This window comes from Amphimedon queenslandica, unplaced genomic scaffold (assembly GCF_000090795.2).
Source record: "Amphimedon queenslandica unplaced genomic scaffold, v1.1 AMPQUscaffold_12780, whole genome shotgun sequence".
Classification (NCBI taxonomy): domain Eukaryota; kingdom Metazoa; phylum Porifera; class Demospongiae; order Haplosclerida; family Niphatidae; genus Amphimedon; species Amphimedon queenslandica.
In genome coordinates, this window is record NW_003546984.1 from 1 (window position 1) to 20,394 (window position 20,394).

The 20,394-nt window shown below is 34.5% G+C and overlaps 1 protein-coding gene across 1 annotated transcript; it reads left to right on the forward strand.

Annotated features, from left to right (window-relative positions):
* The first annotated feature begins 720 nt into the window (after positions 1-720).
* LOC100639329 (dynamin-like 120 kDa protein, mitochondrial) lies at positions 721-16,594 on the forward strand. The gene is made up of 30 exons (XM_020003014.1): positions 721-818; positions 865-1,103; positions 2,889-2,979; positions 4,394-4,551; positions 4,956-5,051; positions 5,294-5,395; positions 6,380-6,456; positions 6,533-6,569; positions 7,498-7,578; positions 7,758-7,904; positions 8,663-8,718; positions 8,808-8,851; positions 8,910-8,972; positions 9,181-9,248; positions 9,744-9,816; positions 10,044-10,116; positions 10,644-10,759; positions 10,964-11,028; positions 11,141-11,217; positions 11,582-11,674; positions 12,303-12,432; positions 12,740-12,838; positions 13,476-13,574; positions 13,969-14,061; positions 14,280-14,333; positions 14,595-14,681; positions 14,739-14,846; positions 15,571-15,664; positions 15,938-16,048; positions 16,333-16,594. The coding sequence occupies exons 2-30, from the start codon at positions 882-884 to the stop codon at positions 16,410-16,412; spliced, it is 2,694 nt and encodes an 897-aa protein (XP_019858573.1). The 5' UTR covers positions 721-818; positions 865-881; the 3' UTR covers positions 16,413-16,594.
* The last annotated feature ends 3,800 nt before the right edge of the window (positions 16,595-20,394 follow it).

Genomic DNA, 20,394 nt, shown 5'->3' on the forward strand with positions numbered 1-20,394 from the left:
AGGACATTTTTATAATAAACTCTAAACTAAGAGTACAAAACATTTGATGAGGCTAGTAGACAAGGTAAAAGGGAGCGCTAGCAATGGAGAAGGCAAGGGGCAAGACTTTACACCTAGACCCCGGCGCAAACAATGGCTGACAATAAAATCCTCCTGTACCTGTGAAAACATGTCCAGCTATCTCCTAACAGCCGTTTCACTGTAATCTGCTCACTCTCCTTCTTCTAGAATTCGGTCCAAGACACTTCCTTCCACTTGGAACGCTTTACCGTGCAGGCGGACACAGACAGCGGTGTCTCTCTACAGCAGGGACAACACCACAAGCTACACAGCCTACAATAATACAGGGACTCAACGATATTCAAAGCTCCACTCAGTGACTGATATTTTTAACTGCAAAGTGGGTGCAACAATTAGCCCAATTATTATGCACGTACTTTTCAATGCAGGACCTAATGTCATAATGACGCGTATAAATTCTAGCCATGTCCCTCAAACCACAAAGAACGCCTCTAACAAGCCTTATGTAATCTGCCTGTTCAAACCATTATGACAAACAGTTGTTCTAGGGTTGGACGTTGTGGCAATAGTGGTGGGCTGACTAAGGAAATTAGGTTGTGCTGAGAGTAATAAATCCTTATGAATGCCATTGATATCTGGATAGGACAATCAATGCTTGTGTACACTATCAGATATCTCTAATAATTTTCTCATACCAGTCACCTGCAGTCAGGTGACTCTTAACCGTTATCCGTGCTCTATTAATCCGGCATCCTAACCACGCCCACCAAAGAAATATTAAAATTAAGCAAGGGAAGGTAAAATTTTTCAATGTGCAAATAACTCATTAATTTTCTTGCATAGATATTCAATCTGGAGACATGTCAAGTGTCAGACAATGCAAAAGATTAGCAAAGGCACTTTCTAGTCAAGCCCTACACAGGCCACCATATGCAGCTATAGGCCCTCATCAATCCAATGTACTTGTACTACCGCAATGTAGGAAAGCCTCCTCTTCCAGTGGTACTGTTAGGAGTTGGATATTGAAGAGAGTCTATGGGGTCATTATTATAGTGGGCGTCACAGGAGGAGGACTACTAGTGGTACGTTTTATAATCATGTGAGTACATGTGTTGTGTATGTTGGGGGGGGGGTTGTAATTTTCATTGGGGGGGGGCCGGGGCTATAGGACATACATATAAAGTATAAATGCATGAAATATATAAAAGGACATTTGTGATGTTTTATTGCAAGTAGAATTATGTACATGTACATGTACATGTACATGGATACTTGGCTAATGGCAGGTTGTATACTCCCCATAAGTTGTATCAATTCCCCCATTGATATTCCAGTGTACATAGTGTATTATACTTAAAACCTTTTAATTGTTCATAGTTTATAAACGAGCTCATATTTAATGTGTCTAGCCTTGAACATACAGTGTACAGAGGGTATGTGTACTACTGGTCTTGTGTTATTCATAATCCTTCTATTTAAAAGTAACAATATTCATTGAATGGATATCAATGGATGTAGCAAATATTTATGTTTTGTAACAAAAATATCAAAACATTGACTGTGACATTTTACGGGAGAGTAAAGACGCTTCTAATTACACTACATGTACATGTACATGTACACATACAGTATAACCTGCTATTGTGGACACTCTAAAATAAGGAGGCCTCTATAATGAGGACAGGTAGTATCAGTCCCAATACAATAGTAATGTGTATTAATGAACCTCTGAAATAAGGACAGGTTCATAATCAGGAGGGTATTATTGGGTACCAAGGTGTCCGGAATAGACAGTCCTGACTGTACATGTACATGTACATGTACATAACCTCTAATATGTACAGTAACTCAATTGCTTGAATTGTTTATTCATTCCATTGATTTATTATCTTTATATTGAAATCACACCTCCTTTGAAGTATTATTACTTAAGGTGTAAATTGCATTTTATTTGAAGCATTCACTAATTGTTAATTATATAATTAGCTCATTTATTGTCTAAGATTCATCCGCAAGTCAAACCTGTCTATTCCAGACACCTTGGTACCCAATAATACCCTCCTGATTATGAACCTGTCCTTATTTCAGAGGTTCATTAATACACATTACTATTGTATTGGGACTGATACTACCTGTCCTCATTATAGAGGCCTCCTTATTTTAGAGTGTCCACAATAGGAGGTACTGTAGTGTGACATATATGCCTTTCCTTTTCATTCTCACCAGATTGTATTCTTTTGTTAATATGATGTAAGGATTGTAATTTTACATTTTAAAGCCTTTATAAGTATCATTGTAACACCTACATGGACCCTAGTAAAATTGCTACTGAACTAACTTCTACTTTTAAGTGACTAAAGTGATTATAAAAGAGAAATTTTTAGTCTTAGCATTGCATTATTATAGCAATGTAGCATATTTTAAATACTGCTCTTCATGTACTTGTTCATTCATTGACATACCAATGCTATGATACCATTCAAAGTAGCTGTATTATGATGACGCCATTTAAATCAGTTCTGTTTACAGTCAGGCCTGTCTAATCCGGACACCTTGGTACCCAATAATACCCTCCTGATTATGAACCTGTCCTTATTTCAGAGGTTCATTAATACACATTACTATTGTATTGGGACTGATACTACCTGTCCTCATTATAGAGGCCTCCTTATTTTAGAGTGACCACAATAGCAGGTTATACTGTATTGTGTCCAAGCATTCATCATACAATGTACAGTTACACACATGTACACTGTATTTGTTTGTTGCGTAATCTTTAATGATAATCATTGACTGGGTGTTGGTGGCAAACACAAATACCGTATGTGTGGAATTTACTAATTACATGCTCATTTATTTTTCAACAGTTCAAATATTGGCTTGACAGACAAGTTGACAACAAGCTCTCCTGGATCAAGAGCTACTATCCTTCTGGTGTCTCTGAAAAAATATCTGATGGTAAGTAAACCTGGCCCTAACCTATGTACATGTACATTGAACATGTACAATATAGTTAAAAAAAAGAGAGCATTTTTGCTATACGTGTAGTATATTGAATAAAGGGCATTAGCCTGTGGTGTAGGATTACATTAATTTTGTCACTTTTTGTGTAGCAATGCTGCACCTTACGCTTTGTCATTACATTCCCCTTGTGATTACATTGATCCTCATATCACCACACTCACCTCAGCTCCTCAGCAGTGGTTTATACACTGTTATATAATCACATGTATGTACACACACACACACACAAATATGCATCCACACACAATGTTATTACAATCATCTTTCCATTCAATATACATGTATGTATTACACGTACATTTACTAATAGTGATTATATAATTAATACTGATTAAATTAATAGTGATTGCAACTGATTGACCATCTTGAAATTGAGCATCCTTAATATTTAATTCTTCCTTTACAAATAATTGGCTAGTGTACATATATATTATTATACATGTATATATGAAGCTTTGGTGTTTAATCATGACACTACGGTATGCAAGTATGTGATATCACTGTCACAGTAAAAACCATGCACACTCACACACATAATTGTTATGCATAACTTACTAGCAGTAGTGTAACACTCATTTTATTCAAGATATAGTGCATCCTGGAGATGAATAATTAAAGCCTTTTTACTCTTCTCCACTTCAGATCCAGAATTAAGATAAAATCCAGTATTAAAACAAGATTAGCTTGTCTACACTTGTGGCCACGTGCCACTGAGCATGCATATAATGGCTCAAAACGGCAGATTTTTATTTTTTTACGAATGGCTATTAAAATACCAAATTTGCCAAATTTAATCCTCTCTAAAATTACCCGCTATACGGTATTTTAGTAGGTTGTAATTCTGGATGCAAAGTGGGCAAGTGTGAAAAGGCCTTTAGTGAATAGGTGGCTATTGTTTGAGTGGCCATGCAAAAGGAATATAATGAGATCTTGTTTGCGTATCATAATTCATTGTTTGGGAGCATTCCCACAACTTGTACAGGCACAAACTGATAATGAGGAGTGTCAATGGACATTGTTGTTACATCACATGTTCCTTGAGATGGGACCCATTGACAGAAAATGTTGAGCTCATTCCCAACTATGTGGTAGGCATAAAGTGTGATTTTTTTGTAAAACAGGGTTCTGCCTAGAAAAAAAATTAGAAGTGGTTGGAGGCTAATGTTGTTCCTTTTAATTTATGTACACCATACTAGTAGACTACAATATCATGCTTTATGTATGGTTATTAGTATTAATTGGATGGTTGGTCTAAGTGATGAACTGGTGGGTTCATTTGTTGAGGTGGTTGTCCTGACCACTCCTGACCACCATAGGCAGAACTATGATAAAGTGTGATTTTTCATAGGATTAGTGAACATTTCAAATTGGATAAAGACGGGTACTAATAATTCATCATCATCATCATCTTCATCATCATCATCAGAGGCTCGTACTGTTGTTGATGATAGACCCAGTAATAATGATGAACTTATAAAGCTACAGAAAGATGTCAACATGCTAAAGGTAGTTAAATCATTTACATGTACATATACATACATGTACATGTATGCTTATAATATTTGATCTCTAATCTCTACATAAATATTGTATTAATACATGTATGTTGTTTGGGCATATAATAATGAAGCAAGTTATTTTTCTCATGTTACATGGATTTTTTGGGATCATAATATACATTGCACATGTATATTGCATAGAAAAAATTTTTGAAGGGACATTACAGTCCCATTCCTTTGTTACTTTGTTTAGAATCTTTTACACATAAAGTTACTTACAATACTTATTTGATCTCCGATCTCTGCATAAATTTAAGTTATATATATTGTCTTGTAGATGTTTCAATCATAATCATAGCTTGTACTAGTAATTCAAACATTATCTCGTTTTGTTAATTTTTCTGATAATAGAATAAATTATCATCAGTTGAGAAAGAAAACTATGAGCTGAGGAAGGAGCTATCCAAACACACAGGTGTGAGTCCTAATGCTGTGCAGCCTGGACAGGTAAGGATTCTATTGTTATAGTCAAACCAATCTCCAGTTGATTGTGTCCTCAAGTATAGATACCTTGTATCATTGCACACTTTACAGATACATACATTAATACACATATTATTATTATTATTATTATTCTTTGTAATAATACATGTACATGTACTGTTTGCGTAACTTCAGAGAATATTATTTTATCGCTAATTAGTGCCAGGCTCTAATAATAGTTTTTGTCTAATTTTGATTTTTTGTAGAAGACACTGATTGAAATGTATTCTGAGATACTCACTCTCTTGACCGAGTTTGATGCAAAGTCGCCATTAACTGACAGGAAACTAGTTCACAGTCTACCACAAGTAAATATTGCAGACATAAAAACACACTTTTAGCCAGAGACAATATGTTCACGGTACATCTACACATACAGTGAAACCTGCTATTGTGGACACTCTAAAATAAGTATAATGAGGACAGGTAGTATCAGTCCCAATACAATAGTAATGTGTATTAATGAACCTCTGAAATAAGGACAGGTTCATAATCAGGAGGGTATTATTGGGTACCAAGGTGTCCGGAATAGACAGGCCTGACTGTATAGGACATAGTACACGGTACATAGTACATGTACATATATGTGTGTATATAATAGGGTATAATTAATGATTGAATGATTGTGTATGTTGTGGCTGTTACATAATGTCATTATAAATGTACACATGGGCTTGTGTATTTATCATATTTTATTGAAATATTAGTGGACTTATCCATCTGTGCATGTTTATGTAAGGCGAATGTAGCTGTATGTATGTGCATGTGTTTATACATGTACATGTACATGTACATGTAGCTCCATTATGTATCTCAGAAGTGCATGCTCCTCTTAGCAGGATTCCAACTCAGCCTAGGCATTTCTAATTAAAGGGTTGTAGTAAAAGGGTTAAATAGGCTTAAATAGCATTGTTTCTGCTTCCGGTCTAATTTTTAACCTAGGCAATCACCCCCAATGCCTAGGCCTGCAGCTGCCTATGTCCTCTTACCATCATCCCTGTCATTCCTTCTGCTCTCATGAGCAAGCTCTCTCAGATGGGAGGTTTACTAAACTACATGTACATGTACATGTATGTACACAAATACTGTATACTATACATGTATGTTCTATTACGTCAATTTTTAACTCAGTCACACATACATGTATATGTACATGTACATCTATACTGTATATGTGTTTTTTATTATAAAAAGTATTTGAACGTGTACATGTACAGTGTATGTACATTTGAAGGTGTACATGTACATGTGTCCATGCATTATTTGTTGTTGTTGTTGTTGTTGTTTATTAGGTGGTTGTAGTTGGTGATCAAAGTGCTGGGAAGACAAGCGTCTTGGAAATGGTAGCCAATGCAAGGATATTTCCCAGGTCAGCTAACAATAAATTATATTAATGAGTATTATTAATGAATATTAATGAGTACTAACTTGTAATTCTTTTATAGGGGAGCTGGAGAGATGATGACTCGATCACCTGTTATGGTATAACAATAATCACTTACATAATAATCTGGCCTTTTACATGTACACACGTGTGTGTGTGTCTCTCTCTCTGTCTCTCTCTCTTTCTCTCTCACTCTCTCTCTCTCTCTCTCTAATTTTATTTTTCATGTCTTAAGTCTTAGGGATTCCCCTTTCCCTTTTAACTCTGTACTCTTGTTTATTAAATGATGATAATAATAATAATGATGATAGTAAACAGTAGCTGGTAATCTAATATACCTTTATCTCTCATTATCTATTCTATGTCTTCTTGTTTTCTGAACTCAGTCATGCTACACTATATGTACATGTACAAATGTACATATACAGTATAACCGTGTATTAATGAACCTCTAAAATAGGGAGGCCTCTATAATGAGGACAGGTAGTATCAGTCCCAATACAATAGTAATGTGTATTAATGAACGTCTAAAATAAGGACAGGCTCATAATCAGGAGGGTATTATTGGGTACCAAGGTGTCCGGAATAGACAGGCCTGACTGTATTCCTAACTATCACATAAGACACTCATATCTTTAAATGCACAGTAAATTATATACTCCTAAATTCAAGTGTACATGTACATGTAACTAAATAATATACAGTTAGGTCTGTCTATTCCGGACACCTTGGTACCCAATAATACCCTCCTGATTATGAACCTGTCCTTATTTCAGAGGTTCATTAATACACATTACTATTGTATTGGGACTGATACTACCTGTCCTCAATATTATAGAGGCCTCCTTATTTTAGAGTGTCCACAATAGCAGGCTATACTTTATCACTCATCATAAATCTCTACATGTACATTATCCACTCATTACTGTAATATCACATGTACATATGTTAATGTGCTCTTTTATCATAATAAATACACAGTACCTGATACAGTATGCTCTATATATTCACTGTATCTCTCACTAGGTGACTCTAAGTGAAGGGAGTGACCATGTGGCCATGTTTAGCGACAGCTCGACTGTTTATGACCTCAAGAAGGAGGCACAGGTACATAATCCTCAGAGTAACAGTAGTAAATATGGAGGAGGTGTACTGCCTATAATTACATGTATTATGTAACATAATGTACACATACACTTGATTGTACATACATGTACATATACTTGTATTGTATATGCATGTACTTGATTTGTGTTTATTATCATTAATGATTAATGTGTGTATAGTTGAAGGCACTCCGCCATGAAATTGAGAAAAGAATGAGAGCCAGTGTGTCCGATGGTCAGACTGTGAGCTCGGTCCCGATATCACTGGTGGTCAAAGGGCCGCAGATAAAGAGAATGGTACTCATTGATTTACCAGGGATCATTAATGTAAGCTCGTTTATATGTGACATTATGAATACACTACAGTCACCATATTCACATGCATAATATACATAAATAAATTTGGGAGATTTATATGTATATAAATAAAAATGGGAAACCTGGAAACTTAAGCTAAATGCATGTACATGTACATGAGATACTGAAAGCTAAAAGAATGGGAGATTTCAGGAGACCTAGACCAAATATGGGAGACCAAAAATCCCCCTTTAGATTTAAGAGTACATGTGTATGTATATACTTATGCATGTACATGTACATGTATTTAGTATTGCTTAATTTACTGTTGGTGCATCATCAGTAAACTAAAAATGGGAGACTATATACTTACATGTAAGCTAAATGTGAAAGAATAAAAGCTGGAAAATGGAGGGTTTTAGGAGACCTAGACCAAATATGGGGGTCCAAAAAGTCTCCTAAACTCCCTCTAAATCTAACATATGTACATGTATACATGTACATGTATTTAGTATTGCTTTGCTGTTACTGCATATCAGGGGCTGCTGCTTAGTGGCAGGTGCATGGACATAAGCAGACAATGGAAGGCACACAGTTGGTTTGTGTGACCTCAACGTGACCTTCATTTCAAGGAATTCCCAATCATTAGATTAAGGCATTTTAAGCAAACCAAGCCTTGTAATAATTGATATCTTATACCAGCCTAATCTGTAGTTTATCTATAACCTAGCTATCAGCTAGTGTAATAGAGCCCTTGTCATAACTCTTATACTGTATTGTATGTGTAGACTGTTACTACAGGCATGGCTGCCAATACTAGGGAAGATATCATGAAAATGTGTCGGTTAGTGATACAATGTACATATGTCATGTTTATGATATTTTAATAATACACACACACACACACACACATACATTCATTGATTCATACAGTCAGTATATGCAGAATCCTAATGCCATAGTCATGTGTGTACAAGGTAATGTCCATTAGCTGTTAATGATTGATGAGGATTGTTGTTGGTATATTTATTTAAGATGGATCAGTTGATGCTGAGAGAAGTATTGTCACTGATTTGGCTAGTCAAGTGGATCCTAATGGTATGTTTGTTGCTTTATTTTTTATCAAGATTATTCTCCCTCCCTCTCTCTCCTCTCCCCCCTCTCTCTCTCCCTCTTTCTCTCTCTCTCTCTCTCTCTCCCTCTCCCTCTTTCTTTCTCTCTCCCTCTCCCTTTCTCTCTCCCCCTCTCTCTCTCCCTCTCTCCCCCCCTCTCTCTCTCTCCCTCCCCCCTCTCTCTCTCTCCTCAGGTCACAGAACTATATTTGTATTGACTAAGGTTGACATGGCAGAGAGCAATGGATTAAAGCAAGAGAGAGTAAGTTATGCCTCCTCCACTCCCCCCACACTATATTCTCTTTATCCATGGATGACACCTGGCTCTTTGCTGCTGTCTTTTTCCCCTCCTCCTCTCTCTCCCTCTCATACTCTCTCCTAATCAAATCCACCTACATGTGTACATGTACATTTCTGCTCTTGCTCTATTAGCTACAATGTACATGTATGTGCTATATATGCATGGTCTTAATCTGCCCATCATTGACTGTTAATATACATGTACATGTACATATATACACATACAGTATAGCCTGCTATTGTGGACACTCTAAAATAAGGAGGCCTCTATAATGAGGACAGGTAGTATCAGTCCCAATACAATAGTAATGTGTATTAATGAACCTCTGAAATAAGGACAGGTTCGTAATCAGGAGGGTATTATTGGGTACCAAGGTGTCCGGAATAGACAGGTTTGACTGTGTACACATTATTCCATTCACTCTTCACTCACTCAGTAATCTTCCTTCTCTTTTAGATATTATCAATACTGGATGGCTCATTATTCCCAATGAAAGCTCTAGGATATTATGCTGTGGTAACAGGAAGAGGTCAGTGTTGATAATTGTGTCAACAATTAGTCCGCTGTGCCAGTGAGAGTTTATACAATAACAATGTATTTGATGTATTATCATGTCAGCCTAAATCTGTTGTTGTTTTAAATCAGATTCCAATCATTCTAACGAGTAGAAATAATTTATTATTATAAATACTGGGATTAAAATAATAAATAATTATAATTAAAATAATAAATAATTATCATTAACATAACTCTCAGGTAATACCGGTGACTCCATTGAACAGATACAGCGTTATGAAAGGGAGTATTTCGCTAAATCCAAATTATTCCAGTGAGCCACTGTATTACATGTTTTATGTGTGAGTTCATATGCTGTATGGTTGGGGGTTTTTGCTTGTCCAATATATTTTACAGTTGCATCAAATTTTCCTTTAAAAAATTATATTCATGGGTTCGGAAATTTATGACTGCATGGTAGCTGTATGTATGAGCTAGTGTACTGTCATTTTTAAATTTTTTTCAAAAAATTATAACTACATGTACATGTATGTGTTTGTAAATTTATGGCTATAGTACCTTGTGGTAGACATGCAATATTCATTGCAGTAATAAGAAAACACAACTTTCACTGACTAGTTGACATCAAAGAGATTCTAACTCTTAGAAAAGCAATAATGTCACTGTAGTTGATGTCATATTCATTTAGCATGCCTGGTTGGAACAGGTTTAAATTTTTGGATGTTGTTACTAAACCCCAAAATTATTGCTAATTAATGCCCCATGACAATCACCAACTGCTCAGTGTGTGTATGTACATGCATAGGACATAGTTTAGTATCTAATTGATTGTTACTATAGGAATGGCATGCTAAGGGAAGCACAGCTAAGTACACGAAATATGATATCTGCTGTCAATGATGAGTTTTGGAAGATGGTGCAGGAGTCGATTAACGATCAGGCTTTGTTGTTTAAAAGTTAGATTTAACATTCTCTCTCCTTCTCTCTCTCTCTCTCTCTCTCTCTCTCTCTCTCTCTCCCTCTCCTCCTCCCTCTCCTCCTCCCTCTCCCTCTCTCTTTCTCAACCTTAATCTACTCCAAAATTTCATTTCTCTCTCTCATTGTTTTCGCCATCCATAACTTTTATTTCTTCTCTTTATACATTGTACATGTACATGTAGCTCTTAGGTATAATTTAGAAGCAGAATGGAGGAACAAATTTCCAGGAGAGAGGACTTTGGACAGGGTATGTACATGTACGCGTACATATCTGTTCTTTATACACATGTACCTGTACATATATATGCTAGTAAATTACATGTATAACCATAGATGTACATGTAATTCTTCTTCAATAGGATGATCTATTTGAAATGAGTAAAGCTGATATACTGACTCAGGCAGCCAGTCTACAGGTCCTCCCTCCTACCAAATGGTATAATCATTATATGTAGTCTGGGACAATGTACATGCATACATGTATATTGGGTACAACAATTTTAATAATTTATGTAGAAAAATATAAAAAATTCCAAATAAAAATACTTGATGTGTGAGTAGAAGTATTAGTAATTCTGCATAAATTTACTATGCCTCATTTTGATGTGCATCATCCAAAATTAATCAGATTTATGATGCATTGTAGTGTATTAGTGCCCTAAGGCTAGGTGGTTTTTTGTTTTGTGACCTTGTTACCACTACATGTTGTGGAAGGGATTCTTCTGTGTACATCTAAACCATTGCCCAACCATGTTTCATGTACATGTGTCAACTACTTCTGGGTCTTCGTGTTTTTGTAGGGAAGACATTTTAATGAATTCTCTGTGGGATCAAATTGGTCCTAAAGTCCTTGATGAGATATTTGTACGTGCTGCTCAGAGCCGATCATCAGAGTAAGAATACATGTACATGTACTGACTATTATACTGTACATGTACTGACTATTATACTGTATGTAATGTATATAATTATCATTATTATTATGAAATTATTTAATATCATTCATAGTAATGATGTTATAGTAATAATAGCAATCTACTGTACATGTACATGTGTGCACACTTTAGATTAGAGGAATCTTTGGAGGCTTTAGGTTTTCCATATTTGGTCCAGGTCTACTGAAATCTCCCATTTTTAGCTTTTAGTCTCTCATATTTTAATTAATTCTTAGTCCTTAATTCTCCCATTATTAGTTAGATTGGTCTCCTAAAATTAGTTTCTACAATGTCTTTGTACATGTACTTTGCAAATGTAGGTTTTAAAATCAATTTCATTTCTCCTCCAATCAATACCACATAGCGAGAAATTTTGAAGGGAATTAAATTTGGCGAATTTGGTGTTTTGATAGCTAGCCATTTGCCCAAGTAAAATCCACCATTCTGAGCCATTATACAAATGCTCAATAGCAAGTGGCCACAAATTTGCCAATCACCAAATTTTATAGTAATTCGCTCCCTCCAAAATATCCCACTATACTGTAGTTTACCACTCATTTCTTTTTGTTGTTTTTGTTTTTTATAGTGAGTTCAACACTGTTGTTGACATTGAGCTGCATAAATGGGCAGACAGTCTACAACTGGCCAGCCTCTGTGCCAATGTTGGCATGACAACTCTCTTTGAACAGCTGCACAACAAACTAGCTGACCTCAAGGTATAACAATAACAATTGCAATCTATTATTATTATTATTATTATTATTATTATTATTACTGTATAGCGCAAAATTTTTGAGGGCTATAAATTTCACAAATTTGCCTAAAAATCTGTTTTGTGGATTTAATTTTTGCTAATTTATGCCTTTATCATATTGTACTGTGAAAATTTGATTTCATGGAATTAATTTTTGCAAATCTTCAAAGAATCGGGAAATCTGCGAAATTTACAGCCTTCGAAAATTTTGCTCTATATTGTATTGTTATAATTATCATTAATTGTTGTCATTATTATTGTTTGTTAAGGGAGGGAAATTCATGACTCTTAGTCAAGGGCTAAGAGAAGAAGTAGAGAGGCTAAGCAGAGAACTACATAAATGGGAGAGCTACAATATTGATCAGCTGGTAAGCATATACTCATCAATAATTAGTAATAATAGTACAAGTATTACATTCATGTCACTAATTGTTTAGTAATTATTTGTAAGTACATGTACATGCATGTAATTTTTTCCTTATTGCTAGCAAATTTGATTTTAATTGGTTCATTGGTAGTCATTTGTAGATGTTTTGTACTGTGAGTACAAGCAAACAAGTTAATGTCACAACTGACTACCGTACGCATCTTAATTTTTGAGGTGTATTAAATTTCGTTATTTTTGTGCTCACCTTAAATCTACGAAATTTAAACCACCTCTAATGCCATTCTATTGTATGTAAACTATGGCCAGAATACGAAAATTAGCTCACACAAATATTAACTTTTGAGCACATTTCATTGAAAACACAAAATTTTGAACACTTGAAAATTTGAATGTATACGGTAGTGTTGTTCAATGTACATATAGTTGCTATTAGTCTTTTTAAAAATAATCAAAAAATTAAAGAATAATTTTACAATCAGAAACTTAGTAGTCATTTTCAGAAAAACTATGTACTTGTACTGAGTATTTGGCCAAAATTATTTTGAAATGAGAATCAGAATTGTCTAAAACTCCTGCAATGATACAAACATGTAACATGTAATTTTCTTTTGTTTTAGAAATACGTTCAAATGTCTGCTCTTGATGATAAAGACGTAACAGCAGAGGACCAGTGGCAGTCGTCAGTTGAATTCATGAAGAGTACACTGAGTAAACAGGTTGGACTAGTTATGCTGTACATGTACATGTAAATGCTTAATGTAATGGTATTAATTAATAGTGTATGATAATCAAACCATCTGTACATATACATATACACCTACATGTACATGTACATGTGCATGTACATTTACTAGTACACATACATGTAGATAATTTGTAGCTACATGTACAATTGTTATTGAATGTGTAATTGAAATTTATGTGTACTCACATGTACTTATGATACATGTACATGTATGGACAGTGTGTACCATGTAGATTGCAGCTTATGATACATGTACATGTACATGTACAGTATATATCATTTAATGTCAATATACCTGTACATATGTGTCCTTATTCATTAACTTACAAAAGAGCAAATTGTTTATTATTATTATTTACATGTAGGTAAAGCAAGCCAGCAGTGATCTGTCTGCTTTAAAGGGACCATCGTCATTTTCTCAGCGTTGGCTGGGCTGGAGCAGCCAAACAAAGCAACAGGTAGAGTAAAGTAGCACTGTGTGAGTGATTTCTAAGTATGAGTGGGTTTTCTTGAATTTTTATGATTTGTAAAGATATAGAGTGAATTCTGTAAAATTAGTAAAATTAAAATATGTGAATTAGAAATTTAGCAGGTTTTGAAACTACATACATTGCTTCATTTAAAAAATCACTCATATGGTATACTGTTTATGTGTTCCAAATAATGCCCCACACAGGTGGAGAGGCAGGCAATTTTAGAGGAATTGGATAAATTTCTAAAAGCAGAGCCGGTGAGTCATCGAAAGATTATTGTCTATCTGGAAATTTTTGATACAAATTTAATTTGCTTGATTAGAAATTTGCAAAAATTTGATCACACATGTAATTATATACTACATTCATTAACACATGACACAGTCTTATGATGTAAAAATAAAACATAGCACAGTTTTCTGAAAGCATAAATTTTCAGATACATGATGACTTTTAAAAAAATTACATGTGTATGAATTATAGTAATTAATAATTATTAATGATTGTTTTTGCCTTAGAATCATCCAAACAAACTCTTTGTTGATGAAGTCCTAACAGTTCAAAGGTCACTGAAGAACAAAGGACTGATTGTTCCTGAGAAAGAAGTACAAGTGTTTATCTATTGGTTACATCATTACTCCAGTGTTGTTGTACTCTTGTAGATTCAATTAGCATGGAGTCACGCATACAGGCTACACTTCTTGCAACAAACACAACAGAAAGCTCACAATTGTCAGAAAGGATTTCTGTTAAGACAGCATAGCCCACAAGTGAGATACATGATTTATTTCAAAAAATGGCTCTGAAATCACTCCAAATTTTTAGTACATTTTCTAATACGTATTGATGTCCTTATGCTGTGTAGAAAGTTTGAGGTGATTCCGACAAATATTTTTCGAGTTATGAGCATTTTTAAAATTGAGCCATTTTCTGAAAATTACCCAAGGCTATATAGCCCATGGTTTTTTTCAAAAAGTGGCCCTGAAATCACTTCAAAATTTTATTACATTTTCTAATACATATTGATGTACTTATGCTGTATAGCAAGTTTGAGGTAATTCCGACAAATATTTTTCGAGTTATTAGCATTTTTTAAATTGAGCCATTTTTTGAAAAATACCCAAGGCTATAGCCCATGGTTTTTTTCAAAAAATGGCTGCAAAATCACCCTGATTTTTTATTATATTTTCTAATACGTATTGATGTCCTTATGCTGTGTAGAAAGTTTGAGGTGATTCCGACAAATATTTTTTGAGTTATTAGCATTTTTTAAATTGAGCCATTTTTTGAAAAATACCCAAGGCTATAGCCCATGGTTTTTTTCAAAAAATGGTTCCAAAATCACCCCAAATTTTTATTACATTTTCTAATACGTATTGATGTCCTTATGTTGTGTAGAAAGTTTAAGGTGATTCCGACAAATATTTTTCAAGTTACGACCATTTTAAAAAACGACGAAATTCTGAACAATTTAATTTCTTTTGTGTATTTTAGTTTGCTTGCCCTGAAGTGACATTCTTTTGGCGAGTGCAGCAAGTAATGCAGAGTTCCGCCCGCACACTCAGAGTACAAATATTAGACAGGGAAGGTAAGGCTCTTGAGAACTACCTCTATGCCATATAGCTGGAAAAGTTTGCGGGAATTATATTTTGTGATTTTGTACCAATTCAGAACATTTTAATGTATGCAGAATTTAATTTTGCTGTTGTAGGCGTGAACTGTTGGTACACCTATTACCTATAATGCTTTGCAGAATTAGATTGTGCGTTTTTATGATGAACAGCAAACAGCAAATTAAATTCCAGCAGATATTTCCAGCTATATGGTACTAGGCTCATGTATGACATACTCTATATTATAGTGAGACAGCTGGAGCAACAGCTAAAGATTATTTTGGATAACATTGGTAATGATGAGAAAAGAAAGAGAGATCTTATTCGAGGCAATGCCGTAGACAAAGCCGAACAACTTAGTAAGTGTGATGTGTTTTATGATTGCTAGAGTAATGTATAGCACTTTATTTTGGTGGTGTTTTATTTTGGTGATATTGCTGTAAAATTTGAATTGGTTGATTTGGCAATTTTGTGTACAAATGCATGACTGAGCATGTACATCTAAAATTGGCAATTCTGTTTGCAAACCGCTAATCGCCAAAATAAAACTTAAATAATAAAAAATGAAAAAAACAAAATAAAACTTTGCCAAATTAAAGGGCTATACAGTATTGCTTTATATGCCCATTGTGTTTTTGTATAGAGCAAGTCCGTTTGATACAAGAAAAGTTGGACTCATTTCGACAGTCACTCCTGAAGCAGCAGAAAAGACAAACAAACTAGTTTCAAATTTCATTTCTTTGTCTTAAATTGGCATGAAAACAAAATTATTACCCATTTTGGTATAATATGATGTGTATGGTTTTAATTTGCAATAACACTAGGGTAGTTGCAGTTTCTTGTTTTGCAAATACACATATACTGTAAACACTATCCATTAATTTTAACTATTTTAACCATTGGCCTAATTTTGTCTAAGTTAATGGATGGAAATATACCATCTATCTGGAAATTTTTACTGTGATTTAAATTTTACTGAATTAGAATTTCGCAAAAATTAGATCACCCATATAATTGTATGCCACATTCAATAATACACGACACAGTCTTATTTAGTAAAAATTAAATCACAGCACAATTTTAAAACACAAAAATTTTGTACCACACTAATTTCCTGATCTACGGTAATTGTCAATGTACAATATACCCACCATTGCAAAAACGTTCAACATAAATTTCATTAAATTTCTAGGGTCTACAGTACAGGTAACTATTATCAATAGATGTATATCATGTGCTGTTTATGAGTGTATTTCTATACCTGCTCCATCTGGAGCTTCCTGCTTTGTTATTATGCAAACTGTCAGCCTTTATGCAACTATGTCTCACTTGTTTGTAATTCGTAGCTGCGTTTTTATAAAGTTATGCAGCTATTATCAATAGATGTATATATGTGTGAATATATCACTGTTTGTGATCCGGAGCTGCTTTGTTATAAAGTTATGCAAACATTCTCAACCTTTTATAACTTGAAATGTAAACCTAACCATCTTCAGTTGAGTCAAGACACAAACAGGGAAAATGAGGCTGATTGTGTTTGTAGTACTGGCTCTTGTTCTTTTCTCTTCTACCAGTGATGCTGGAGCTGCTGCTAAGAAGGACTACAGGAAGATCGGTGATTGCAGTAAAGTAAGAGCTTCATGCAGCCATCGGGATTTTATGTGTATCATTATTTCTTTATTAGAAAGCTAGTATGACTTGCACATACAAGTACAGTGTTGATGGAGAAGTGAAGGGAGGAGAAGATACTCATATTACTGCAAATGTTGACATATTCTGTGAATCAGGTCAATTAATACCTATACTGTAACATGATTGTATAGAGTACATACTAACAATGATTTTGAATGCAGTAATGTCATAATTGCATGAATTTTATATGTACTTGACAATTAATAATTTATTGTTATTATAGTTGGTGTTTTTAAGAATGAGTCAGCCGTTCGTTATTGTATCAATGTCAGAGATGCTGTGGGTCGAATATCTAATAAGGAGAATAATTATAATTCAGAGTAAGATATGCTATTCTTTGATGGTTTGATTTTAACACCTGACCTAATTTTCTTCCTATATTCTTGTAGTACTGAGGCTCCGATTAAACACTTGGATAAATTTTTCTGTTTTGCCCAGAGCACATCCAGTGGTAAAGTATTAGGTGTGTTTCATCCTAAGAGTGAAAAGGAATGGGCTGTCAATATCAAGAGGAGCATTGCTAGTGCTTTTCAAGCCAACTACAAAGAAACAGCTGTTGCTAATGAAACTGACTCACAATCAAAACACAAATCACATTACAAGTAAAAGATAGTATTATTTTTATAAAAAGGTGCACTTTTTGTGTGTTTTGTTGTTGTGTAGGTATTTTTCTGAGGGCAGTAAACAGATTCAAGAAAGAAGGATTGACTCTCGTGATGTGTCTGTTTATGCTGGAAAAGCTTCCATTGAAGATAGAAAGGGAACTCTCTACTTTCATGAGCACGATAAGCTTGAGATAGACAGTGACAGAAGAATACAATTTTCCGAAGGGAAATCAGTCCTTGAGCTTGGAGCAGAGGAAGAGGATAAAGCTACTGCATCAGATACCAATGATAAAGCAGTGCCTCCTCTGGGAGCTATCAGTGATTACAAGCTCAAGCTGTCTCGCTGCTATAAACCACCAAGGAAAGATCTTGTAGAAGAGCTCACTGCTGTAATGGCCAGTCATGAGTGTGCAATTGGGGATATTCTGGCTACTATTAATGAAGGTATTATTGTTTTGATTGTTGCATAGTGCACATACAGGCAATCACAACAATAACACAGTTAACAAAACAATTTATGCATTTGTACAATCCAGTGTATACCTTTCAAATTGCTTTGTTTCAAATGCATATTTTTAAATTTCTAGTTGAAGGTGACGTAGAAGCAATGCAAGAGTTAACTGATGAGCTACCATCATCAGAAAAATATAAAAATATAAGAATATAAATATATAAATATAAAATAAATATGAAACTGTACTATCATTGATAATACATTTGGGAATATTTTGTCTGCTATCAATGAAGGTACTGTATAGTACCAGTATATTGTTTTGATTTTTTTGATTTGATGCACTGATGATTGAAGCAATAACACTTAAGCAAAAGCACATTGTTGTTTACCACATAACATTGTATTTTATTTTAGTGTTGTTCTAGTTCTTGTTTTTTAAATTAGTTCTAGTTTTAGTTTCGTACTAAACCCGTAACTAATATTTGTTCTAGTTCTAGTTCAAATACTAAACCCATGCATAACTAGTACTAGTTCTAGTTCTAGTACTAAACCCATACTGAAATAGTTCTAGTTCTAGTTCCAGGACTAAACCTGTAACTAGTATTAGTTCTAGTTCTAGTTCCAAGAACTAGAACTAGCTGAAAAAAGCCAGAACTACATCAGATTTAGTTCTAGCTCCAAAAAACTAGAACAACACTATTTTATTTGTAGTTGAAGCTGATGCAGAAGCAATGGAAGAGTTGAGCGATGAATTGCCATCTTTTGATGAGACAGTCAAACAAATACAAAAAGATACTGAATCAGAAGAAGCAAGTATGCAACAAATATATACAATTAATTTTTGTGGTAATTTATGCTGGCACTCTTTCTTTTATGCTGAGTAGTACAGTTAGTTGATAAATGGAGGAAATTATTAAAACTTGAGTCTAAGAATGGAGCATTATCTGGTACTAAAGCAAAACTACCACAATTACTGCAAAGACTCAATGAGGTACATGTACATGCCAATACATACATAGTTATAGCAGTTTGATTACTTGTATTATGATGGTATTATGATTGAATATGACTTTGATATACATGTAGATAGAAACAGATGAAGAATCAAGTGATGAGAGGGTATTGATATATCATCTGTTAAGCTCTGTAGGCAACCTGGAATCACAAAAGGTATTTAATGATTACTGATGCACAACTTTAGAGTATTTTAATAATAGGCACTATTAGATATGTTAAAGGTTCATTCAAGCTCATCTCTAGAAGTGACTAGCTTACTGGTTGAGATTGCTTTGATGCCTTCTGTTCATTCCAGTACTGTAGATTCTCTAATCAGTCAATATGAGTCTTTAGAATCAGACGATTACGTTGCTAATCAGCTCATACTTTCTTTGGGTACACTCGGTCGTCATGCTAATGTAGAAGATAAGATTGTTAAATATTTGTCTGTGAAACTAACATCAGCAATGACTCCAGAAGACACGTCAGTTCTTATTCATGCTCTTGGTAACACAGCTTCTAAGAAAATAATACCAATTCTTGAACCTTTTATTTCTGATGATACTTATCAATCCTACACCATCGATGCTTTGAGGGGAGTCTCAATGGATGGTGCAGTACAGAAAGAGTTTACCACACTTGTCACTGAGTCCCTGCATCCTCAAGTAGTTCTAGAAGTGGTTGAGAGTTTAACATTTCCATTCAAAAACTCACTTTATTCATTTAAAATTAAAAAAGATTATGATGCTTCTCAAGACCTCAAATCGGCACTAATCAGAGCTGCTATCAAATACAAGGAAGATGAACTGATGAATTCTCTCAAGGAATACTTCACAGCCATTAATGATAGGACCTCAAATGAAATCCTCCAAGAAGGATTAGAATCAAAGAACATTCCTGTTGGCCGTCAAAAAAGAGGATCTACTTCACTCTGGTCTTCAAGTAGCAATCACAACTA